Source organism: Molossus molossus, unplaced genomic scaffold (genome assembly GCF_014108415.1).
Source record: "Molossus molossus isolate mMolMol1 unplaced genomic scaffold, mMolMol1.p scaffold_m16_p_3, whole genome shotgun sequence".
In the NCBI taxonomy this organism is placed as follows: Eukaryota; Metazoa; Chordata; class Mammalia; order Chiroptera; family Molossidae; genus Molossus; species Molossus molossus.
In genome coordinates this window covers 30,388,390-30,416,028 of record NW_023425366.1, presented here as the reverse complement: position 1 = coordinate 30,416,028, position 27,639 = coordinate 30,388,390, and the positions used below count along the sequence as shown (strand labels likewise).

The following is a 27,639-nucleotide window of genomic DNA, read 5'->3' as shown; positions in this document are numbered from 1 at the left end:
TACATCAAACTAAAATGTTTTTGCACAGCAAGGGAAACAATCCACAAAATGAAAAGACAACCTACTGAATGAAAGATATTCACCAATGATACATCTGATAAGGGGTTAATATCTAAAATTTATAAAAAAAAAAAAAAACTCAGAAAACTCAACACCAGAAAAACAAACAACCCAATTAAAAAGTGGCAGAAGATCTGAATAGACACTTCTCCAAAGACATATGGATGGCACAAGATGTGAAAAGATGCTCAATGTCACTAATCATCAGAGAAATGAAAATCAAAACAATAATGAGATACCACCTCACACCTGTCAGACTGGCTATCATCAATAAACCAACAAACAAGTACTGTCCAGGGTGTGGAGGGAAGGGAATCCGTTTGCTCTGTTGGTGGGAATGCAGATTGGTGCAACCACTATGAAAACAGTGGGAGGGTCCTCAAAATTAAAAATTAAATTGCCTTATAACCCAGTGATTCTACTTTTGGGAATATAGCAACAACAAAAAAATAAAACAAAACAAAAAACCCAAAGAAACTAATTTGAAAGAATATATTCACCCCCATGTTCATTGTGGCATTATTTAAAATAGCCAAGCTATGGAAGCAACCCAAGTGCCCCTCAACAGGTAAGTGGATAAAAAGCTGTGGTACATATACACAATGGAATACGACTCGGACATAAAAAACTAATGGAATCTTAACATCAGGGCTGGACCTACAGGGTATTATGCTAAGAGAAATGAGTCAGACAGAGAAAGACAAATACCATATGCTTTCACTTATATGTGGAATCTAAAGAACAAAATAAACAAATAAAGTAAACTAGAAACAGACTCACATATACAGAGAGCAGACTGATGGTTGACAGAGGGCAGGGGGGTTGGGTGGCTGGGTAAAAATGTTGACGGGATAAGAAGTACATATTGGTAGTTACAGAATAGTCACAGAGATGCACAGGGAATACAGTCAATAATACCGTAATAACTATGCATGGGGCCAGGTGGGCACTTGAAATATCTGGGGAACTGCTCCATAAATAACATGATTGACTAACCGCTATGCCTGTACATCTGAAACTAAAACAAAATAATATTCATCCTAAATTATAATTGAAAAAAATAATTTAGAAAACATTTAAAAGCCTCATTATTACTACGGCAGAAATACTAATTAACTCTAGCAGGGAATTGATGCTAACACTTCAAGTGAGTAGTAAGCACAGAGGCCTGTTTGCCAAATTAACTAACACCTGTGATCTAAACTGCAGAAGCACTGACAAAAGGCCCAGGGATATTTTACCCTCAACACTCCACTGACTTGAAGTACAGAGGCATGGACATGGGGTGTGGGAGAAACGCACACCGTGGGTCCGGCAGCCAGGCTTTCTCCCACCGTTGGCTGCTGAGGACCCAGCTCAGAAACCACAGTTTGGGTGACCAAGACACATGGGACTGCGTATCTTTGTGCCTCTTTCTTCCCATTCTGTCATTTCCTTCTTGGATTAGAAATTATATCTAACGGTAGTGGCTCTTAGTCTCTTGTTTCTACCAGTCATCTGTGGCCTGCAGTACTCCAGGAAGACAACAGATTCTGACTTTAGTACCAGCAAATCAATGGGCTGCACATTCCTGGCCCGTTTCTCACTAGGGGAAAGGTAATAGCCTGTGATTTGGTTCATTTCGGGGACCCAGAACTGATACCACATTCATGTGTTTCTCTTTAGACTTCTTACACAGCCTCCTCCTGCCTCCAATCTCTAATATCTCAAATATCCTTTTACATACACCTGGGATTCTAACCCCAAGTGAAAAGAAGCTTGTAAGCCTTCTAGAGAATTTATTCTTTCAAAGAAAAATCTCAATAACCCTTATTTAAAAAAAAAAAAAAAGATAAAAATCTCTACTCAGGAAAACCATTATTATCCCTCAGTGCCTCCTGAATGTGGTCGCACCTCCTTGGAGTCAGTTTGGGAGAGCAGCCCTCTGACCACATGCAGCCTTAATGTCCTGTACATCCCAGGTGCCGCAGGCTCCACCTCAAACTCTCCAGGACTCAGGCACCACTTATTCATAACCAACATGGAACCCGTCCCTCTGGAGCTACACCCTTCTTCTCACATTTGCCCCTGTCGCAATTGCACTTGTTAAACCCAACCTCAAATGCTGCCTCTGCCAGGAACCCCTTCCTGGGTCTCTACCTGGAGGTATCCCGCAGTCCTTGGTCCTCTCTCATAGCTCACATCCTAACTCCACGGGATCACAAGCTACTTCTGAACTGATGTCACTCCCAACCCTCCTCCAGTCAAACAAGACCCCTCTCCTCATGACTTCCCTCTTATCTGAACTCTCAAGAGTTTGACTTATAAGTCTCCATAGTAACAACAGTTATAATTTATTGGGCCCTTTTCATGTGTGGGCACAATAATAAATAGTCGGTAGGCACGTTCTCAATCTCATATGCTCTTTGTAATGACTCTATAGTTATCCCCACTGTAAGAAACACAATCTCAGAGAAGCCCCATTTTGTTCCCCAAAGAGGCCGAGAATGATTTCACCTCACGACCCTTGCACTGGCTGTTCCCTTTGCCTGGGACATTCTTCCCCAGATATGCACACGGCTCCCTCCCTCCTTGCTTCAGGCACTTGTTCAGTGGACACCTTCTCATCCAGAGCTTCCTGGCAGCCCAGCCCTCTGATAGCCCTACCTCCCTTAGTCTTTCTGCCCATGGCTCTTCCCACCATCTAGTATCTTATCTGAATCAAATCATTACCTCCAGGAAAACAAGGACTTTGGCCTACGCTGTTTACAGATGTGTGTCCAGTGAGTAAGGGAACCAAGATGCACCCATATCTGTCTAGCCCCTAAATCCATGCTGTTAATTGCAGCCTCCTATGTTTGTGGAACTCAGTGGAATGCAACACACTTCTTTCCCCTTCATTTGCAATTAATTTTGTTACCTTACTCATCCCTTTAATTGTTTCATCTTTAGCTATTAAAGTGACCTGGATCCTTTGGGATGTAACACCTACATTCATGACTGTGGACATTTTGGTGTTTTAGTCCCACCTTTCCTTGCTTGCTAGCCTGCTGCTCAGCTGTCCTCCACCTCCTCCCTCCTCCCCGGGACTTCTCTTCATTGCCCTAGCACTTCCTTCTAGTCATATTCATTGTTTTCTGGGTACCATGTTTATCTTGTTTTTGCCCTTATTTAATAGGAATATGTCCTCAAGTGCTATAACTTTCAAGGGTAGGGTACGCAGAAGATACATTTTATGAATACTTGTTAAGTGTGAACATATTTGGTCCTCCCTTTATGATGATGGATAATTTGGCTACACATAGATGTTAGGTTGAAAATTATTTTACCCTAGAACTCTAAGTGCATCACTGGATTGTCCTTCATTATCCAGTATCACTACTGTAAGTCAGGTGGTCTCTGTTTTATTTCTCCTCAAGGGCATTAGGGTCTTTTTATGTTGGTGCTTTAAAACTCCATGATGCAGAATATGAATTATTTTGGATTCCAAGCATAAAATATTTCCTGTGAAGGTACAGGTCCCTCAGGTCTGAGGAATGGTCCTGTGTTACTTCACTGATAATGTGCTTCTCTCCAATTTCTTTCTGGGACTCTAGTAATATGTTACATCTTCTGCATTTGTCCTTCAGGGCTCTTACAGCATTTCTTCTGATGGTTTTTGTCTTTTTCCTTTTATGTTCTCCCTTCCCAGTGATTTCTTTGACTACTTTTCAGTCGTTCTATCAAATATTTAATTTGGGTAGTTACATTTTTGTGGCCTCGAAAGTTTTCTTGTTCTTTGATCCTTGCGCATATCATTCAGTTCTTACTTAATACACATGGGATCTTCTTAAATCCTTCTTAGTGCTTAACCTAAAGTTACTGCTTGTTTCTTTGAATCTCTTTTATTGTGTAAATTATCTCTGTTTCTGTTGCAAGACAGTTCATTTTCCTTTTTTTTTTTTTATTTTTATGCTTCTAATTCTCCCCAATTCCTCAGTAATCCTTGCTAATGTATCATATTTGAGAAAGAAAATCCTGGCGGCAGCTTCTTGTGCTACAATCTAAATAGAAGTGTTTCCCGTTTCTAAACAGAACTGTTTCCTACGATGTGTTCCTCAGTAAGAATGTGTGATGGAGGGTGGGGCATCCAGGCTGGTACTTTTCTTCAGAAAGAGAAGGTCAGGGGGCAGTCCTGAGGCTCCTGCCAGCTCAATGCCCCACAGACCTGTACGAAATGAACTGTATCCAGGCCATGGGCAGATATAATGGAAGTCTCATTTCTCAGCCAGTTTGTCCAGTTTCTTGAACAGCCCGCTCCTGTTCTTTGCTTTGGAGTAGGCACGGGCTACTTGGCGACATCTTGGTAGGACAGAGGGGACGTTGGTGGGAGGAGGCTGTCAACTTAGAAATGCCCGAAGCCCTGTCTCTCAATGGATCCCTTCATCTTCAGGCCTCTCTTCTCTCCCCAGCCCCTCAGCTCAACTCTGACCATTAAGCCTGTCCAAGAATTTCCTGAAGTTAGCCAGTCCACCTCCGCCATGCTGACGGAGCAGATTCTCGGGAGAAACTTCAACATTTTAGTGGCTTATCACTCCTATCTACTTTGCTTTCTAGAAAATTCCTAATAAGGCTTGCTTGTTAGTGACACCCACCCACTGGAATCTGGCCTCTGTGTTCTTGTCTCTTTTGTGATGACATTCTCTGTTGTAATTCTCTATGTTCTTTTTCAGGGGGTCTGAGACATGGGGGAGACAAATGAGTGAGTGGTCAGAGTACACCATCTTGAACTCTTGTCCGTGATACAGTTTCATATTTAAATATTACATTTCCTAGTTAATCATGATCAAAATCATATATCAATAATATGCAAAAGCTTTGATGGAATTCCACATAAAGATGTCATATTCCTACCAAAAAACCAAAGCAAACAAAAAACCTGTTAACCTGATTTTAATTAGGGAGGTTGCCATGTGGTAGGCAGGGAAGGGAAGTTATTAATTTCTGTGAATCAACAAAAAAGAAAGACAGCAGGGAGGCCTTTGGGGCCACCTAGCATCCCAGATACGGACCTTCAGACCCAGCCACCAGCTCAGAGTAACAGGATGTTAAACCAGACTTGAGCCGCTGCAGTCTGACCCAAACAAAACTGGACAGAAATCAGAGACCAATAAAATGTGGTGAGATGCTGCTAAAGCAACTTTACGAAGAAATGCCTGATGGCCATTTCTGGGAGTTTTGGGTCACTGAGCAGAGGGAGGTTGTTAGACAAGGGTCACCGAGTACACAGGATATGTGCTGAAGAGACTTCAGTATCTACCCTCTTGGGAGGGAGAACCTGGAGACAGAAGGTTCCACAGGGCCACTCAGAGGAGGGTTCTCTGCTATAAAATGGGGTCCCAGAATTTTAGGGGGCAAAAGGCTGAAGGAATAGTCACTTTGATGGTGGAAGCAGGAAAGGGTCAATGTGTGGGAACGGACCTAGAAGAGGACCTGGACTGGGCTCCCAGAGCAACAGCCCCTCAGGGGGGGCTGGGGCTGAGGGGCACAGGTGAAATGCCATAGAGCTTCAGTGGTTAGGAGAGGGGTGTAGCTTCAAAAACCCCCAGAAATTCTGGTGGAGAGTCAGCTTTAACCACTTTTGAAAGAAGATGAAAGTGTTGATTGATTTCACTTGGTGGTCACATTCTAATTAGTAAATCTAAACTACAAATGCTTTTATTTATTTTTCACTTGTGCATGAGCAGGTGGTTCACGAGAACTGATGAAATGTTTGTCCCCTCCATGCAAAGATCACCTTCAGGAAGTGCAATTTAAAGGGGCAGCGCAGCCACATATCATGTTGCATTTTGACCATGGCTCAAGTACTTTGTGTTAAACAAACTGGCTCATTACCGGAGGCCACTTCACATTTCCTTTGGGAACTTGGCAGCGGAGACCAAAAGCTTCTATCTAGGGTTAGGCTTTTCCTTTCTTATAACAGGTACACCTGGAAGTATTAGCAAGTCACGGAATGGATCTGAAATCTCCAAATATGTGAAATTTTGGGTTTATAGTATGTGATTCACTCAAAATACTGAGTTTTATTTTCACAAGAGGGATATGACTTGACTAAATTCTTATCCATATTAGGTTTTTGTTTTTTTTGCAATCGTTGATTAAGAATCTACATTTAATCCATTTCATTTTGCCTCAAAATATGCCCAGAATATTTAAATTAACTTTAATTAATATTTACAATTCAGATTGCTATTCTTAAAGGATTAATTCTGCTGTAAATCAGAAAATGAGAAGTTTTTGAGACATTATTGCTTTCCTTAAAATCACTACTCATTAACAAAAGTTAAAAACTTAAATTGCATTTTTACATTCTTGGTGTTTTTCTTCAATAACATAAAAGATGCTACTTTTACCTGCATATCTTGTATATTTAAGAGTATAGAGAAGATGCACTCAAAGTAACCTAGGTTCAAATCACATCCCTGTTATTTCCAGCCATGTTACTTTGGGCAAGAAACTTATCACTGATAAGCCTCAGTTTTTGAATCTGTAGAATGGAAGTGAAAATTGTGCCTAGCTCATTAAGTTGCTGGAGACAACATGAGATACGATTTGCAAAGTGTCTGGTATAATTTCTGGCATTTGCAAATGCTTTATATCGCAACATGTTTTTTTTAGCCTAATTTTATTCATCATGAAAAAAATGAATATATTTAACTTTTAAATTATACAAAATAAAATTAAGCAACTTATCTGCCAGGAGAAAAATGTTAAAACCACTTATGTCATTGATCTAGCCATCTTCTTCCTATACTATTTATGAGCAATAATTTTTTAATTGTTACATTTCCAAACAAGTGGGTGAAAATTTTAATAACTAGATCCGGGAGCAGGAAAAGACTCTTCAAGTGGCTTCCTAGGTGTTTCCCAGCCTATTTTTTTCACTGAAAAATCCCTTCTCCACACAGCCCCAGAAGGAAGCTTCTAGCTTGCTAAAAGGAGCAGGTCAGCCCTCTGCTGGAAGGAGGACACTATAAGCCCTTTACCTCTCATCTCCTCCCTTATCTCCACGCCCCCCCTGCCCCATCATTCATTTCTGGCTCAAGAAAGTCTGATCTGCTGATCATCTCTACTCCTTCCCACACCCCACTCCTTCCCACACCCCTTCTCTACTCTGACTCTGTCCAGCTACCTTTTCTTACTAGCTCCACTGCACTGCTTAGCTCGAGCTATGGCATTAAAGAAGCACTCACAGCACACGTCTGATATCCACTGTAACGTGCCTCTCTGGTATGCACGCATAGTAACCAACCTGTCTCACCTGAGCACTAGGTTTCAAATTGTCCATTCTTATATCCATTACCAACGAGGTCTTTTGAGGACACTCATCTTTGTATGTCCCACACAGACACTGGCATGTTTTGGGTCTCAAAACACCTGCTTTTTGCCTGATGCAAAAACAAATGACTTCTTCCTTGCATATCCAAGTTAGTGTGGTAGGTATCATTAAGTAATATGAGTTATCTTTTATTCAGCTGGCTAATGTACTAGTATTTTATATACATTTCCTTATGTATGCCTGAAATTATGAAAGTATATACATATTATTGTGAAAACCTAAATAAGGGAACAATTTCTAGCAGGCAAGTAATATACCTAAAATTATCTACCTCCAACAAGGCAGAGATGGGTTTCCACTCAGGCACCACTATATGATGAAAAGAGATACAATTTAAAAAAGAAGAACGAAAGAAAAAATTCTAAGAGCTCTTTGGATTCTGATGACTTAACATCTGAGAAATTATACTGTTCTAGGTTCAGTCCGAAGTGTGGTGTTGCCCAGAGAGGCGGGACTCAGCTCTGGCAGGGCTTGGGAAGATCTAGCCCCTAGTTGTATGTGCCCTTGTTCCTTACCAATTGCACATACAACTGATGACCTAAAATCTTCAAAGACAACTTGTAAATTTTTGGAAATATTTGCAGCTAAACAAGAAGCACTTCTTGGAAACATTATGCATGTTTCTGGTTTCTAGTTATTCTCTCCCCATTCTCTTTTGGATCTCCCCTTCCAGTAAGCTTTCACCACTACCTTTCACTGAAACTACTCTTTCAAGGTTGCCAATGAGTACACTTTGCTAAACCAGTGTCACTGACAGTCTTCTTTGTCTTGACTTTTTAATTGTACTAGATAGTTTATGGATCTACACTGACACATGCTGTTCTCTTGGCTTCTAAGAAATGACACAGATCTATGCTTCTGGCTTATGTCTGTTTTTTTGTTGGTTGCTTCTCAATTCCCAGACCTCCACATTTGGGGAAGCACCAGGGCTCAGTCCTTGGACCCCTTATCTCCATGCTTATTTCCTGGGTAATTTCTTCTAACCTTGTGGTCTTAAATACCATCTTCCTGATGATGAATCCACTCCCTAATTTTTATCTCCAGCCTGAGTTTCTCCCCTGAACTCTGACTTGTGTATCCAACTGTCCACTTCACGTGTGCACTTTGATTCTGAGAAAGATATCACATGTCCAAAACCAAGACCTTAATGTTCACCAACACTGTCCCCAAACCCGACCAGATCCCTCTGCAGCACACATCATTTGAGTAAGTGATGACTCCATTTTTCTAGCTGTTGGTCAGGGACAGCCCTGAGTCCAATTTCTTTTACCATCATCACCTTGTCCATGATAAAATCAGTTGGCTCTACCATATAGATACATCCAGAATTACACTATTTTTTTTTATAACTTTTAATGCCATCATCCTGGTCCACGCCATGATCATGTCTTACTAGTTTACTGCAACTTCCCAACTGATATTCATGCTTTTGCCCTTGACCCACTACAGTGTAGCCTCCACACAGCACCCAGGGTGATTCTGTTATAAACTAAGTCAGATGATGGCACCCCTCTACTAAAATCTTCAATGGCTCCCATGGATTTAGCACAGTCAGCATTCCCAAGTGCTTATTAAGACTTAGAAGACCCTTTCTTGCTGGTCACTTCACTGACCTTATGTTATTTATTTGGCCTTCTCTCCTATCCAACCTCAGTGGTCTCCTTGCTGTTCTGTAAACATATCAGACACACCCCTATTTACCAGCCTTGCACTTCTGTTCCTTCTGTTCAGAATGCCCTTCCCCTAGATATTTATATGGCCAGCTCCTTGACTTCCTTCCTGATGGACTCCAAAGTTACCTTCCAATTAGAGCTTTCCCTGGCCACTCAATCAAAAACATTTACCTTGATGGTTTTCTGTCTTTGCCTTTTGAAACGAGGCCAGAGATATCGGTTGACATTGATCACTACTGCATCCCTAAGCTCTAAATCAGTGCCAGTAAGCCAGACGCTTAATAAATAATTACTGCATGAATTAATTCATCCAAAAGTGAAAGTCACTACCTATCCCATATTCACATGTCCGAGTTATCAGGGACAAATCTCCAAAATCTCAACCTTGAAAATCCAAAACCTATTTTTTTGGTCTTGACTTGAGCGGTACTTTCAATTAGAAAACCAGGTGGCTCTGAAGTTTGTGACACTTGGAATAGTGCACCCAGATTTAGGAACAAAGTCCAAAAGCTCCAATATTCCTGATCTCTCGCAAATGTTAGAGTCTGTCCCCACACCCTTTCTGGGCCATTCTTTCTTAATTTCTAAATGGGGCACAGGATCATATGCAACAACTATTTATGTGGAGTTATAAAATACAAGGTGGGGCAAAGTAAGTTTACAGTTGTAGTACACAAAACAGTTTATTCTTGTATTATTATTTCTTAATGATTGTTATTTTCTATATGAGCAACTGTAAACCTACTTTTGCCCCATCCTGTAGTTTTAAACTCAAAACCACAGGCAGCAATTTACATGAAAATAATCTTTAAATGAACATTTAAAAGCATGCATTTTAAATAAAGTAATTAAACATTAAGTGTTCACTGTAGCTCTAAAATTAAAAGTGTTGAATGGCAAGTTGGTTTTTGTTTTACCAGGTAGCAAAAATGAAATATGGTCAGAGAATTCGAGGAACAGATGGTGATGGGGAGGGAAGTGAAGGCACAGGGATTGTGCTGACCAACTGAAGTTCTCTTTCTGGCCAGAGACTTCCACACAACCCCCTCTAACACACACACACACACACACACACACACACACACACACCACATCAAACCTTCAGAAATATTCATTCTAGATACTAGAGTGTGTGCAGTTTTACTTTTACAACTATTTCATACACTCAGTGATATAAGGAGCTATGGGGCTCCATCTCTGCTCTACTGGTACCCCCGCCCAACCTCTCCACCAGACCACACTCCCTATTTTTACTAAAATGATGCAAGGAACATGCCCATGTTGAACATGTATAACCAGTGGGACAAACAGCTGGAAGCTAAGACTCCTGGTTCTTTCCCCAGGTCTGTGTCTAGGTAATGAAACAACCTTTAGCAAGTCCCCTGGACTCTTTGGGCCTTAGTTTCCTCTTCTCTGTGGTGGCTTGGAAGAGTGTCATGGTGCTTTGGTCTCCCACAAGCTCCACCAGTTCCCTAGTCTTTGACATGACCTAGTAATTTGTAAACTTATAAAACAAAGTATGCATACATGTCTCCTAGCCCTCTCTTCCAACCAGAGTGCTTCTCAGTCCTCGCCTTACAGATATTTTGGTACTTGTGCCAGATAGGCAATAATAATAGTCTCCCTCCAAAATTCTATTAAAGAGAGAGAAGGAGTGAGAGAGAATACTATTTTCATTTTGGTAAATAAGTAAGCATACCTAGCATAATTTGGGGGCAGTGGAATCCCAGCCTGCACCTTGTTATGTCAGACCAGCCCTCCACAGCAATTACTATGCGGAAGGAAAGACACCCTTGAACACCTGCCTCGTGTAGTCAACAAATTCCTTTTTTTATCCTATATATCTTCACAGTCATGCATTTATGTCAGGAAAGGAAACCTATGAGCGCCGCATCTGTTACTAGAGTGACACAATTACCTAATACTTTCATACGAAGAAAAAAGTTGCCAACAGCTGTCAGGTGTTTTAGGAAACACCACATTAGTCTTTCAATCATCATGTCTTGTTTGGCTGAATGTATGGTACTACCAGCAGAGTCACCAGCTCTGCTTGGTTTTCGATAAACAAAATGACCAACCACAGGTATGTCACCTCCTGTGTATTGGGAGAGAAAAGCAGGTTTCTTCTCCCAAACCCAGTCCAGCCCAGCGACTCAGTCCTATAATAAGCATGTAACAAATTCAAGGAACTTCATTATTGTTACTTTCCTCATTGTTGGAACCTATGTAAACTAATGACAGGTGTGGGTTAGTCCTTTATTTTCCCCAGTGACTAAATTTAGACAAAATACAATAAATTCCAGCCATAAAAAAGTAGTAAACTTTCAAGGCAATTCAGTACTTTTACTTTTTTTCACCACTATTGAAACCTATGTAAGTTGAATGTCTACTCTGGGGAAAATTCATTCCTTTCTTCTACGAAGTATAGATAACTATAGGTAATCATATAAATATTGTGAGTTTTACTTGCTTTGGTCTTTTTCTGGATACAGTCAACAGGTCTGTGTGATTCCTCATTAAATTTGACTTAATTTTACGAATGTCTATATCTTCTGATGGGAGGAGGAATTAGTCTGAGAGATTGCATTACTTTAAAAAAAGAAGTGGCATATGCCCTGCAGATGCTGGCCCCTGGCCCCTACACAGGGTTTTGCTCAAGCCCAGCTGTTTGTCTCCATCCTGCACGCCAGCTACCCCACAATGCGCCCAGGTGCCCCCATGTGGGCCAGGGAAGGTGGGCAGCGAGCCATTTACCTGCCAGGCTGCCCGGCCTCTGGAGGGTGGCGGTGGCATACAGCTCCTGCGAGTGCTTGCTGTACTGGTCGGACGTGTGGACCAGGCGCTTGGTGGGCGACAGGGTGGCGTACGTGCCGATGGTGGAGCTCAGCTGGTGGATGGGCGAGGAGGAGATGGTGGACTGCACGGTGGGGGGCGAGGTCACACGGATCGGGGACAGGCCCGCCGAGGACACGACGATGTTGATGGGCGAGCTGGTGCTGTAGGACTTGGCCAGGCGGCTGGGCGACTGCTTGGGCGAGGAGCCGCGCGGCGCGGCATAGGCAGCGCCTTCGGGGGCCGAGCCTCCGCGCTGCAGCTTGGTGGGCGAGCCGCCCTGCGGTGCGGCCAGCGGGGAGCCCCCGCGCGGCGGCGCGGGCAGCGTGGAGCTGGAGTAGTAGAGCGCGGCGGCGGCGGCGGGCGGCGCGTCCGGCAGGTGGAAGGCGCTGCCCAGGCTGGGCGCGAACGGCTCCCGCGGCGGCGGCGGCGGCGGCGGCGCGGGCTCGGGCCCTGGCAGGTGCCCTGCGCGGCTCGTGGTGCCCTGTGCGCGGGAGAGCAAAGAACACGCGCGTTTAGCTGGGGGAAGCACAGCGCCCCGCCCGCCCAGCCCGGCCCCCGCCCGGCGAGGGAGGGAAACTGGGCGCTCCGCCGCCGGAGAGCACAACTGCGCGTGGGATCCAGACGCAGACGCCCCTCCTGCTTCTCAGGCAGGTGTTTCTCGGACAGAATGGGAAAACCAGCTAGCAGAGGCCGGCTGGCAGTGGCATCACGTCTGACAAATGGGACGGTATTCTGCTTATATAGCTAAGATGTTTCTGAAATAGCAGAGGCATCGCATTAGTCGCATAAGGATTTTAAAAGGCCACCCAACAGGGCCACCATGATCTACTTGAGGGCAATCACGATCTGTTAGTTTTAATGAGGAATTCTGGCATTAAACCTTTCCCCTCCACCACCTTGAGTTTTACCTCCCAAACTGGCCAAGTTGTATACTTATCTCGAGAGCATCAAGAATGAACATACTTCCTAGCGTTTATACTGTGCTATTGTCGTGTTGGTTCCTTTTTTTTGGACAAGAAAAGTTAAAAGGAGGGGAAAATATTACTTTGGGATAAATACACTTGGTCTTTCAGTGTTATTTGTTTATTTATTTTTAAGCATCTCTAGAGGAATCAGAGCAATTGTAAATGAAAAGAAAAAAAAAAGCCTCCCTTTTCTAGATTTTAATGCTGGGCTCCAAATTTTTCAGCACCTCTCTCTATAGCTCACTTTTAAGAGCCCCCTGCAGCTGGAAAGCCAGTTGCTTCTCATTTATTTACAAGAACACAAAAGACAACAAGAGCTGCGGTGGAGACAGTTGGAGGGGAAGCACTCTCCTTGAATCTAATCCAGAGACAAATTTGCATTCGAATGAAAACACTACATTGTCAGCCACTTCTGGGCAGGACGTCTGGGATCATCCAGGCTTTCCTGGAGAAGCAGAAAGGTTTTTGGGAGCAGGCTGGTGTGAAAATGGGGTAGTATTATACACAGAAAGAGAGAAGCTGGGAAGAAAGGTTTTGAAATTAGGGATGGAAATTGGGTTGGGAGGAGGAAGCTGAGGAGATGAAGGGAAGGAGGAGAGAGAGAGACTGAACAGATGCTATCCATTAAAACTTTCAATTATGCTTCTCCACCCGTTTTGGAATGGCAATTGGGAAATAACAGACTGGGCACTCTCATCCACACATCCACAGCATTCCAAATTTTATCTGGGATGTCAGGGTCATGTGAAAATCTGAGGGAGTTAACTGAGCAACATCAAAATCCTCTATAAGGAGCAGCCTGGAAAAACAGGGAATCAAACTGTTGAAGACATTCTCCATGTGAGGGGTGTGTGTGTGTATTTATTTATATATAATGTACATATCTTATATATCTGCATGTAAGTGTGTAAGTTTCTCTCTCTCTCTCTCTTTCTCTCCACTGACAAAGATTCTCTCCTTGACCAAACTATAGTCAGGACACTCTGAACTCTGTTTTGAACTAGATCCTGATTTGGGGGCTTCAGTGCTCATCTTTGCATTGTAGTTTCAGCAAGAATCCTGCTAAGTCCATCCCGCCAGAATTGCCCCTCTCCATGTAGATCACCGTCCATATCTGATCGACGTCTTCACCTGCCACCATCCCAGGGTGATGTCTATCCCCCAGGCCTGCCTTCAGCCAGAATCCTGTTGGGTGAGTTTAGCCAGAACTTCTTACCCCCAATGTTTCCTCTTAGTAATGTTCTGCTCACTGACCCCATCCTGGTACTCAGCTATAAATTCCCACTTCTTATTGTTGTATTAGAAATTAAACCCAGTCTATACTGAGGTCTCTTCCCCCCTATTGCAATAGTTTATTTCTGAATAAAATCTGTATTTACCAGTTCACTGTTCAGTTCTGGTTCTCTGACACCACAGAGCAATTATTTTTAGTTTAACAGTAGGTGGGAAAGTAAATGTAAGCTCCATAATTTGCTCGATGATGTGTCTCCAGAAACTAGAGCAAAGCCTGATTCAAAGCAGAGATGCCATGAATGTTTATAGAATGAATGAAAAAATTGTTAATAAAGCTGGTCCCAAGGCTTTGGCAATGAGGGCTTTTATGTGCGGAGGATGGTGGAGAAAATGTGCAGAACTGCTGTGCTTACTCTGAACCCCAGAGATATATTCCAACGGCATCCAGAGTCATGGGGGTGCTTACATCCAATTTTGCTTTCCTCCTGGTAGAAGATCTGAGCATGAAATGTACAGACTAGGCTTCTCAAACCTGGCTCCATGTTATAATCACCAAGGGAGCTTTTGAAAAGGTCTCAGTAGCCATGTTGTACACTGGCCATTTAACTCGGAATCTCTGGAGGTGGAGCTCAACTGTCAGGCTTTTGGGAAGCTCACCAGGTGATTCCAATGTGCAACCAGATGTGAGAATGAGAGATCCCTAGAGTGGTTTTCCAAGTGTGGTCCTTGTTCCAGCAGCTAGCCAAATCGCCACCAGCATCACCCCACCTTTGCTGAGTCAGAAACTTGGAGGGGCCCAGCCAGGTGTGTTTTAATAAGTTCTCAAGGTGATTACGGTGCTCCCTAAAGTTTGCAAGCCACTGATCTAGACGAGATTGTGATGCAGGGGTCTGGAGTGGGCCTGCATGTGTTTGCATTTCTAACAGTTGCAGGGGGAGGCAGATGCTGCTGGTCTAAGAACCAGTTGCTAAGGTGCCAACAGTCACCTCCCGCCTTCCCTTTTCTTCGGAAGCAATCTGGGGACCTGAGCAACATTCAGCAGCACAGAAGCCAGCTGGCAAGGGACAAAAATGCCTCAGACAGGAATTTCTGTAAACTCTCATAGGAGCACAAGGAGAAAGAATCCCAGGAGGTTTAAGGAGAGCCCCTTGCTTACAACAGAACACTTTTTCCTATGGTTTGCGTATATGCCATTAATAATAACCCTGGAAGACACTAATGATTCTATTACCAAGTAGCATAATTTCTAATAAAATAAATGCTAACGTATTTAAAATAAATACTAAAGTATACCAATATTATATAGTATTCTAATATTTAAATTTAAAAAATCTGTTGGCACTTTGAGTCTCAGGAATGCTAACTTTGATGAATACTATTCTCTAACAAGGTTTGTTAAAGGGCCCTGACTCTGCAGAAGTTTGAGAACTGCCACACTTGCTCCAGCTATTTTGACAGGCTATAGCAGCCAATCAAAATCATTTATAAAAGTTGTAAGGTCTTGGTGAAATGTAATGAATAATTTAATGAAAGAAAAGAAAAACAACCACTAAAATTTTATATACTCTTTCAGTTTGATATTGTCTATGGTAGAAATGTTTAAAATCTTCACTATCAAATAAGGTAGACAACAGACACAATGGCCTATTGGGCACTTGAAATGTGTACTGGATTTTAACACACATTTAATCTTAACTACTTTGAATTAAGTTCAATTTATTTATTTTTATTTTTTAATTTTTTTTCTTTATTGATTTGAGAGAGAGAGGGAGTGAGAGGGAGAGAGAGATAGAAAAATTGATGAGAAAGAACATCAATTGGCTGCCTCCTGACTGGGGATTGGGTCCACAACCTGGGCATGTGTCCTGACCAGGAATCAAACCGGTGCATGGGGCGATGCTCAACCGCTGAGCCACACTGGCAGGACTGAATTAAGTTCAATTTAAATAGCCAAATGTGGCTAGTGGCTGCCTTACTGGACTGCTTAGTTGTATAAGCCCTTCTGCAGTTTACAATAAATACTCCAGGGGTGCTACACTCCATTCGATGGCCTTAGAGTAATGCACATCTAAGAATGGTTCTTGGGCCAAACTGAGAAATATGTTTTTAGCACCATTTGGACAAAAACAGTAATCTTTTGGGAGCTTGTTTCCATTCTTGTGTTTATGTTTTGTTCCATTGTGTAATTTCATTGAGCGTTTCTTCCCCAGTTAGGCATACAAAAGGCTGCACTTCAAGCCTACTGCACAATTCACAGGATGGCTTATTAGTGCCTAGGTCACTGATCCAAAAGTAACAAACACATTTCAACACACACAGAAGGGTATCCACTTTACTATCATGGAAGCTCAAGTCTACCTTAAAAGTCTGTTAACACTATTAAACTGTAAATCCAATTTTAAAGTTATACTGACGACACTTCAATTAGAAAAATAAATAAAGACTACTTTATTTATTTATAATATCCTTCTTCCCTAAGAATATTTGGGAATGTGTGTGTATAAGCAATGACAATTGAAATACTATTTTCATTGATGATGAGACCTTTAAAAGAAAAAAGATAATATGCACATTTTTTTTTTTTTTTTGACATTTTTGGAGAAGATTAGGCCCCAGAACTGTCCTGGATCACAGTATGGGCTATTGACAGAAACAGTTCCTGTTGGTGTTTTCATTTTCAGCTCTTTGAAGGGTTACTTTGTCATTCCCACCCCTCCAAAATGGGGGAGCCATCTGTGTGAAATTGACAAGCAGAACATTGTCCGGCAGATGCCCTGACAGATGAGCCTCTGACAGGCAGAGTTTTGTGAGTATTAAATGTCATTCCTTTCTTGCTTCTCATTATGGGAAATTCATTAAGAGAAAAATGAGCCCCTGGTTGGTATGGCTCAGTTGGTTGGAGGACACCCTGTGTACCAGCAGGTTGCTGGTTCGATTCCTGGTTCAAGGGCACATGTCGGGGCTTCAGCCTCAATCTCCACTAAGGGTAGTACAGGAGGCAGCTGATGGATGTTATGCTCTCACATTGATGTTTTTCTCTCTCTTTTTCCCCTTTCCTTCCACTCTCTCTAAAAATTAATAAACTATTCTTTAAAGTACAAAGAGAGAGAAATGAAAAACATTACTTCCAATTTCTATGAATGTCTCAAATTTTTTTTAAGTAGTAATTGTGTTTTAATGAGATATGAGCAATACATATAATTCAACAAAGCTCTGATAAATTAAGTATGTCATCTGAATTACAATTTACAGGTAAGTTTCAGATGGATCAGATTTAGGATATACTACAGTTGTGATTTTTATATTATGTGTTTGCATATGCATGCTAGGCACACTGAGTCCTCCTCTGTACCTGTGGAGTGCATGCACACGTATTTTATAGAAGTGTATAAGGGTGGATATATTTTCAATGTGTAGTGGAATATACTGAAAGGGAAATTTAGGCAACATTTACATTATTCCCATTAAGGAACAGCACTCAAGTTCCATGCACAATTTGCTTGTTAAGTCAATAAACCATTAACAAGAGTTTACTATACTCCATGTGCACGTGAGGTGATGTCTGTGGAGATCTCCCTGCAGTCCTCTTGCATGGGGTATTTCACCTTGCCATCACTTTCAAGGTCTGCCATTCTTATATTTCTGTTTGTACAGAATACTTTCTGGCTCACAATTGTGACGGTCTCTTCTGAGAGTCTGAGGCCCTGAAATTAGGCACTCTTGGACTAGAATGTGGCATCAGCCTCAATACGTGGCTGACTTGTTTCCAGAGCCATTCTTCAGTAGGGGGCTAGGGATGGCATGAAGGGACAGGGTAAACAGTTCTCTGAACTCGAAACTTATGTAATCCTCATTCTTTGGGGATTTGGCAGTGAAAAAAAACAAAACCAAACCACTGCTTGCAGCCAGCTAACAAGCGCCTTGGCAGTCTGGACTCGAAGGAATCTTGACTTCAAATCATGTGTACTCAGTGTCACTGAGCAAAACCACATTTAGAAGGCAGGTCCATGCTTTACCAGCAGTCCTTGTGATGATGTGTTTAGACCTGCCAGGCTTCCTGGAACTGTCAGCCAGGTCGCCAACTCCGGGTCAGAAGGATGTTTGCTCGGAGTGCTGGGCAACCAGGCCCACGGTGCGGGGATTGGGAACCCGGAGTCCCTGTGGCTTCCCAGAGAAAAGCTTAATGACTTGGGGTAAGCAGTTTGTTTCCCATCAGCCCTATTCATCACTTGCATTTTTTGGAATTACTATCAGATTGTGAACCTAATAATTTATGGTGTCCTCTTTTTGTAGACAGTTCTGCTGACTAAAGTCACTGCCGGGAATAGCAGTCCTGGGCAAAACAGTGTCCTGAGAGGCAAGGCTGGCCAGCATGTTTCAAAGAAGGCAGAGCAACAAGGCCATGGCCACAGAAGAGCCAGAATGCCAGGAACATGGCGCTGCATTTGGTGAGGCAGGAATGGGGTGGCATTCGAGGGGATGCAAAGGCAGAGAGGAGGAGGAGGCTGTGAGAACATAAAAAGGACTCAAATATACTATTTCTATGAGTGAAAGAGGCTGAACAACTTTTAAACAGGACATGGCTTTCAGATAACAGCTTTGAAGAAATGCACTTCTAAGCCAGAACACACTGGTCACGTGGCTTAGTGATATCAGCTGCATGTGCTGATGGGAACGTCTGGAAATATTTGAACTTTCCTAGGCTCAGTTTGCATAGGGTATTAGAGGCTTGCACATGTATATGAACAAAGACATTTACTTTCACAACTTGGAAACAAGAAATAGCCAACTCCACAATGTGAACAGCCATACTTAGGTACTACGTGAAATGTCCTGTAATATAATGCAATTAAAATGAATCTACATCCCCACATATATTTTGTGCCCTTGAACTTATTCCCTGGGATGAAATAAATGTGCCTGAACACCATTATCATTGCTCCCTAAATTTCACTTCTCTTTTGAAAATCGTCTTCAGAAGGAATGTCACTCTTTATAATAATTCCCAAGGTAGAAACTCCTGGTATTGTGAGAAATGTTTGATTTTGGAAAGAGCAAAGTAAAATCATCAAGTGCCTTGTCTAGTAGTTCCCTTGAGGAGTGCTGGTTTTGGTAAAAACATGAAACAAAGTAAAGAGGCAGCTTCTGCGTAGTGCACACACTGTCCCCGGAGTCACCACTGCCAGGATGAGGGAAGAAGGGCTGGGTTACCTCGTGGTGACACTGTGCTAACAGTGAACGTGCCCAGAGCAAAGTAGACAAGCACATGCAAAACCAAGGTGCTTGGAAGGAATTCCTTCCTCTGATGAGAACATTTTAATTCAAAGAATCATGAGAGCTATAATTTTGGAGATAATAATGGAGACCACCCTTAATGCTTTCTCTTTGCGTGATGGTCCCAAATTTATGAAAGAGGAGAGAGAATGTGTGAGAGAGATTTTGCAAACCACACTGTCCCTGTCACTGCAGCTGGACAGAGATGGTAGTAGGTCCATTTCCCAGGACACAGGGTGTTGCAGGTTTTTGCTTCCTGGGTGGTTTTGCTCTCCCTCGGACCCCCTTTCAATAAAAGGATAATTAGGATCATTATGAATGAATATTCTGAAAAGTATTTTGTATTGTCATTAATAGGGTCTGCCAGTGGAAAAAACATTCAGAAGAAAAAAATAAAACGATGACATAAGTGTCATGTAAATTTATCTCTAAGAATATATAAGGAGGGATTTCTTGATAACAACTCTTTCTAAAAAACATGAGCTTTGGCAAAACTACACTACATAAAATTTGATTTCAGCAAGATGCTCATTTAGTATGACTTTAATAATCCAAATATTTGCTCAGAACGGGGAATGTTATCGTAAAATGCACACACAGCCCTCCCTGCCATGAGAAAAGTTTCAATTATTAAAGCCAGATCAAATATATTTATACTAGAAAGAGAAAATGGAAGGAGAATATTTTAAAGCAGAACAATGAGAAAAGATTTCCAATAGGTAGGCATCTGAACACTCTCTTAAAAACAAATCAACTGCCGATTTCCCAAAAATATGCCAAGGAAAGTATACAGAGTGACATGATTTCTGCTCTAAATGTTGCATAATGGACACATTGTACACTAAGCGTAGCTCTGCAATATTGTGTTGTCCAAGCTCAGTGACTTTTCTCTTTACAAGTAAACGATTTCTATCACAATTAAGCAAATTGGAGTGATGTCATACTAGGTGTCTGTATAACCCCTATCATTCAACGATCAATAAATAGGTGTTTATCGGGGATCTGCTCCTCCTTTGCACTATGTGGGTCTCTGGGTCCACCAGGCCACCGTTCACAGAGCTCTCCACTCCTTGACCTTCACATCTGCCTGAGGTGAGAGAGCACCAGTCAGTAATGTTCCAAACCCAGTGAACACATCAGCCTCTGGCAGAAGAGAGTACACGACATGTTTATAATTATGATATAACATAAATGGGAACTTTTAAGACCTAGAAGTCAGTGCAACATTAAATAGATAGGCCAGATCCAAAAAGAAGGGACAATTCTGCTTCTTGAAAGCTTATTGCTTTTCTAGAGTCTGCACGATTGTTCAGTTTTATTTTACAGAACCATCATACGATTCTAATGTCCTACAGCAAGCAGGCACTTCCCGAGGACTATGAATGTACACACCTTACTTCAGTGCTGCCGGAGAACCTGAGAGCGGCTTTTAAATATTTAGGCTCCTGTACTACTTCTTATAGCTTGCATATTTTGTCCTTTACAGGACGGAATGCTTGGTGAGACTACTTTATGTCTGGAGACGGAGAGAAACCGACATTTTCAGAGTGACTCCTTTGTGCCAGAAGTTTTACATCCAGCATTTCATAGACTCCGTAGGAAATTGTATGTGAGTGGAAGCAGACAAAGCTGGAGGAGAGCCATCTCCTTTAACATCTCACCACCCACAGACTTTTGCAGATGATTATAAAGAATAAGATTGGGGTTGGAGGAATCTGATGCACATTTGGTGAACTCTGGGCCAGTTACTTGGGATATGGAAATTCATTTTGTAGGTTTCCACTCTTGCAGCAAGGCAATCAGATGGGAAAAAACAGACATATATGCAACAAACTGTAGAGTAATATTATATGTGATGTGACAGAATGGTGCTTTCAGCATGTATGTCAGGCCATGTTGTGCCTCTGCTTACCATTCTCTACCGGCTCCTCATTTCAATCTGAGTAAAAGACAAGATCCGCACTATGACTGACTGGGTCTCCCACCCCTTGACAACGCCTGCACCTCATTCTAACAACCTGGACCCCCTTGCTGTTCTGTTGGCATGCCAGGCCACCTCATCCAGGAGCCAGGCGTTGGCTGTCCCCCAGCAGCCACACAGCTGCCTCCCACTCCTTCTGCATGTCTTTTCCCAGATGCCACCTTCTCCACAAGGCCTCTAATGCCACACCCCATCTTGCACTTGGAATCTTACCTTTCCTACTCTGCATTCATGTCCTCCTTGTAGAAATCATTGTTTTTTAAAAACTTATGCAGTTGACTTACTCACTGTGCTATCTTTCTGAGTCCCTATCACAGATTCTAGAATAGTTCTTTGAGGACAGGGACCTATTTTCTTTACTTTTCCATCCCAAGCAAACACATCAGCTCAGGGCATACAACAGGCACACAATGACACCCTGAATGCTTTAAAGAATGTCCCTGAAACATACAGTGTAACTGAAAGACTATCTCTGTTTTGATTGAGGCACCTCAAAACATCCACACAAAGGTCAAGGTTGGCTTAAAGGAGGAAGGACAGTGTGGAGGGGTAACCTATGTAACTGAAAGACTAGCTCTGTTTTGATCAAGGCACCTCAAAACATGCACACAAAGGTCAAGGTTGGCTTGGAGGAGGAAGGGAAGTGTGGAGGGATAACCTACAGCCTGTAGGGTAGCTGTGCAGTGTTGAGAGCAAGGAGAAGGGTACGTGGACTTATGTTATTTCCCGGAAAGACCTTAGAATCCTTGGGAAAAATCTTGTATACTTTGTCCTCCATCCCAACCCCACAAATTCACCCCCGAGTCTAAAGAGAATGACTTTCAAGGATTTTGGTTAGGGGAATGCAAGAGAACGAATATTTTATGACATTTTCTGCAACCCACAGTTTTATTTAGATTGTTACAATGGGGCATTGCAGGCTAGGCATGTATCACTAAGGCTTGGCATAGAGCCTGGTGTCAATCACTCAAACATTGGTTATATTGAATAAACTAGATTTTTAAAAATTGAAATGAAAATCTTTGAACATTTGTGATGTTGTTCTGAAATTACATCCCAATGTGGTTTATGAATGAGATAAAAAAAAATCACTGAGATTGAAAATCACTTGCTTTATTTTAGAATTACACATTCTCTTTAAGACCAAAAACAATTTTTTTTTCTGTTGATTATTGACCTTATCAACTTGGTTTGGCATATACAGCCCTAATTTGAACTTCTCTAGCCCTTTTTAGAACTTCATGACTACAGGATATTCTAAAAATTAATCTAGCCTTGAAGGAATGAGCTCAAACACCAGTCAGAATATTGAAAAGAATGAGTCAGGGCTCTGCAAAACCACTGGAATAGGGTGAGTCCCAGGAAAATCCTACGAAGGACACATTACTGGAATGGGATATGGCCTCCCTATTTTCAAGGCATAATGCTAATTGCTGAGTAAAAATATTGGCTTACTTGTTCAGCATTTCTCTGACAATTTAAAGTCACAGGTCCTATGAGATTCCCAGTAAAACATGCCTTTCATACTGCAGTGCACTAAAGCTGAGAGTAAACCATGGTACCCATGTCCATCCAACATCTAGCAAAAATTACTGGGATTCAGATAGTCACCAACAGCCACTCTCCTATTCATCAAGTGAATTGGAACAGCTCCCTGATTTGAGTTTTCAGAGTTATCCTACTCATCTGCCAGGTAAATGAGTGTTGCCAGTAACCTTTGCCTCCAACTTCTCACCTTGAACATGAACATTTATAAATGCCTTCAAACGATAACCCTGATAACTTCAAATACAGAGCTCTGATATCTTTACAACTTAGTTACACTTTCTGATTAAACTTTAAAGAAGACTTTTAATGTGAGGCCCGATCTTGTCGTTTTACAGTTTCTACTGTTTTGCTTCATGGCCGGTAGTGGAAGAAGAATTGACTCCCACAGAGGGAACTCCCTCAACTTGGAAGTAGGTGCATAGCAACACTGCTCGTCCACATTTGTACACCTCGTAATAGGTTCGAACTCCAGGCCTATTTGATTGAAGTGGTCAATATATACAATAAAACCTGTGAAACACTCTCTCCTAGAAAGACCACCTTTCAGTGCCGTCAGTATTCCATTCCTACTCTTACTGTCGCTGCTTTAAGATGGGTGTGACAACTTTTCCAAATGTGATGAGCTTGAGTTTCCATGTCTCTAAAATGTAGATAGTAATACAGCCCTTGTGGGGGATTAAATATGAGGGTGTATGCAAAACAGATTATTTCTGGATGCTCAATAACTGGTAACCATTAATTTCATAAGAAAGCTTTGACTTAACAGCTCGGTATTGCATAGCTCTGTGTGAACAGGCTTACAAATGCTCACAGCAAGTTGATAAGTTAACCGACTTTTCATTTTATATTGATATTTCCACTTTCCATGATGCTCAGCTATATGGAAATACAACAACTTTTTGTTGTTGTTGACTCGATGTTTTTGACTCAAATTATAGGGGTCTTAGGTATTTATGAGAAAAAGCCAAGCCTAGGTAATAAATGAGTCCAAGATAAAAATAAAAGAAGGTAGAACTTAATTGTTTTATTAGCTGTATGTCTTAGGAGTTCTAGGAAACTGGTAAAAGTTAAGTTCATAGCTTTTTTAGGTTAATTTGAGTATAAAAAATTGCCTTAGTTTTGAATGTGGCCTCTTAGACCCTGAAGTATGACTGGACATCAGGGTAAAGAGAGGACTGTAGCTCACTTGTTTGCTTCCAAAGAATTGGACAGATATATAAGATCTGGGCCTAAAGAAATAAATTGTAAGCTTTCATTGCACTTTTTAATAAAATAAAATTGTATTTTAAAAATGCAGATTGGTGTAGCCACTGTGGAAAGCAGTATGGAGTAACCTCAATTTAAAATGAAATTGCCTTAAAAGCCAGCAATTCCTCTTCTGAGAATATATCTGAAGACGCCTGAAACACTAATTCGAAGGAATATGTGCACCTCTATGTTCACTGCAGCATTATTTAAAATAGGGAAGATTTGGAACCACCCAGGAATACATCAGCAGATGAATGGATAAAACAGCTAAGGTACATTTACACAATGGAATACTACTTGGCTGTAAAAAAAGAAGGAGATCTTACCATCTGTGACAGCATGGATGGACCTGGAGATTATTAGGCTAAGTCAAATACGCCAGTCAGAAAAAGACAAGTACCATATGATTTCACTTATATGTGAAATCTAGTGAGCAAAATAAACTAACAAGCAAAAGGGAAGGGAGTTGGGGGGCCGGGATAAAAAGGCAAAGGGATTAAGCAAAAAATCCCCCAAACTCACAGGCAGACAACAGTATGCTGATTATTAGAGGGAAAAAAGGGGTAAGGGGGGGGGGTAGTAGAGGGTAAAGAAGGGATAAATGGTGATGAAAGGAGACTTGACATGGAGGTGGTGAACACACAATACAATATACAGATGCTATATGATATAATTGTATACCTAAAACCTGTACAATTTTATTAACCAATGTCACTGCAATAAATTCAGTTAGAAAAAGAAAGCTTTGCTGTGCTAAAAAAAAATAAGAATAAAAGTTCTAATATTTTCTATGTTAATAACATCACCTGATATTTCAAACATTATATAATGTTCATTTATAATGAAACAGTAAGGACTATTTTTGCATATGATAGATAAATGTGTATTTGCATATATAAAATAATTTTTCTAATAAATTAAAACCCACTTTTAGACATGCCCTTATGTATCCTTTCACGTTTCTGGAAGGGAGGTAGAACAGAGCAGTGCTATTAAAGGGAGCTGGGGCATGCCCTCTTCTGGGGTAGCCTCTGTGTCCCTCCTATGAAACGCGAACTCAATGACTTCCAGGTCCTTCCCTCTCAAGCATTGCGTAGCTCCATTTCTCCGTCCAAATGGAGGCGCCTCCTGCACTGTGGTCCCACACTGAGCCACCATGGGAGACAGGTCTTTCTTTCACTACATCTTTATTTGCACTCCTTTTTATCCACAGATCCTATAGCTCAGTATCACAAGGTAAAAGTTACAAAGCTAATGGTGGAGAAGGGTTTCCCTTAAGAAATGCAGTAACTTTTTTAAAAAATGTATTGCTGGGCGATAATTTAATGATTGTAATGCACTGAGACTTTTCAGTTTTTGCTTCATTTATGTCCATGTCACCTAAAATAGGCATCGCATGGTGACTATACTCATTCTAACTCGCCTTGCCTCCCATCTGTCTGCAGACGTTTCTTGGGGGCCATGAGGATGGCAAGGAGCTGCAGATTAAGATGAAAATGGCCTTGCCCTCAAATAGCTTTCAGTTTGGTTAGAAAGACACATGGATGGATAATGACAATAAACTGGTGACAAACACGAGTTTGGTTGTCACAGGAGCCAGTGGTGGGTCAAATAGCAGACGGACTGCCCAATAAATGCAGAAAGCATGAAATTAATCTGGTAGGCTGAAGGGGCTGCTTTTGGAGCTGTGGGTTCTTCATTCCAGGAGCAAGAGATTAAAAGGGCCTATGACACTGAAGATAAGTTTAAAATAGCTTACAACAAGATAGCCCTCTCATACATTAATTCTGTTGGGTTGACTGAATATAGCTTGAACTCTGAAGTTATCAAAACAAAAATATCTATCTATCCATCTACCTATGCATCCATCCATCCATCCATCCGTCCGTCCGTCCGTCCATCCATCCATCCATCCATCACATTTACATCTTTTGTGGAAAAAAATTCAGATTAGTAGCAACTTCTAATGTCTACTAATCTGGAGCTGGTTTGAGTGACAACTAATAAATTTGTGCAGTGAAACTATAGAAGAAGCATACACCTTAAAGAAACACCTAAGGACACATTTCAAAATCAAACTTGACAAAGTGTAACTATTCCTGAACTAATCACAATTATCTTCAGAATAGTTCTACATACATGGTTACACATTTATATTATGTTTCTTTATATAAGTAACCCCCAAAGTTAATTTCATGCTTTTTTTTTAGGAGAATAAAAATTGTTCCAGGTGCACACACAAAATCAGAATGTATGCCATGTTTCTATCTCATATGGACACAGAAATAGTAATGGCACACATTCACATAGTCACATATATAAATATATACTGTATAAATATAGCATGAGCAACTCACAGATATTCCTAAAGAAAGGATGTTTGCAATTCAGTGTTACTCTATAATGGTATTTTATTACCCATTTCCTTCACTCACGGCACAAAGGCATCTTTAGGAAGTTGTGGGACATGTCACAGGAGGGATCACTGTGGCCTTCTCACAGCTCTGCTCCCAGCCTGTTCCCTTGGAGCCCACAGACCAACACAGCAGGGGGCCCATCCCCACACATACCTGGCTGAAGCTCTGGCCAGCACCTCGGGCTTGTGTGCTGCGGGCGGGGAGCTGCGATGGGGTTGTCTCACCCAGGGCCAGGGTCTGGTTGCTATGGTAGCTGGCTGGATACTGGAAGGACCCTTCAGGTTTGGAATTGAGCTGAAGTGCACTCTGGGAGAGCAGGCTGGGCCCTGCATTGAAAGTCATTTAGAGCAGTAAGTGACAGCCTCAGTGAAGCAGAAATGACATGTATTATTTATTGAGAGTGGACTAGAATTATCACACGCGCATGATTCCAGCCATCTATGCTTTGAATTCTGAGGACTAAAATGACCATATAATTTGACTCCGGCTCTTAAATGAGATTTTTTTTTTGGAGGTTTAGAAGTTCTCAAAAGAGTAGATTTTTTTCAAATGATCTCATCCTGACCTACATAGAGATATTTCTTATGAGACAAATTAGTTAATCAAGTAGTTATTTTTGGATCAGACAATATCAGAAACATTTAAAAGTCCATCTTTTGGTACATGTTAATTGCATTAATTTATCTCCTACTTAATTATTAGGCTGCTAAAACCCTTGAAACCTTCCAATCAGTAACAAATTCTATTGTATAAATAGTGATGTAATATCTCAACCCCTGAAGGGTTGACAGTGTTTAAAATATTAATAGCTCTTCCTACAATGTAGAGTTCACCCTGGTCTCTCAGGATCTCTGATGGCTAGTAATCTTTGCCACCACAGCTGTGCACAGCCGGAGAACAAAGACAGGACACAGTGTTACAAGTGGTGATGTGAATGTGGCCGACAGTGCAAGTGACGGAGAAGTGGAATAAGTCCGGACTTTATCATTTAATCGTACTTTGCCAAAGAAACTGTGTTTTATTTTCTTGCATTTTATGTGGATGGGAT

General features: G+C 41.6%; 1 protein-coding gene across 5 annotated transcripts in view; it reads right to left on the bottom strand.

Moving 5' to 3' along the window:
- The window catches only part of CTNND2 (catenin delta 2), an 858,429-nt gene that overhangs the window by 358,377 nt on the left and 472,413 nt on the right, over positions 1 to 27,639 (bottom strand). For 3 of the 5 annotated variants that reach the window (XM_036280167.1, XM_036280166.1, XM_036280168.1), the window contains 2 exons: positions 26,745 to 26,917; positions 11,845 to 12,406 (listed from right to left, as the gene is read on the bottom strand). The exons of 1 other annotated variant lie outside the window; for it this stretch is intronic. In XM_036280167.1, coding sequence (XP_036136060.1) covers positions 11,845 to 12,406; positions 26,745 to 26,917 — 735 coding nt within the window. The remainder of the gene's footprint in view (positions 1 to 11,844; positions 12,407 to 26,744; positions 26,918 to 27,639) is intronic. One more of the 5 variants, XM_036280169.1, reaches the window with a different exon arrangement.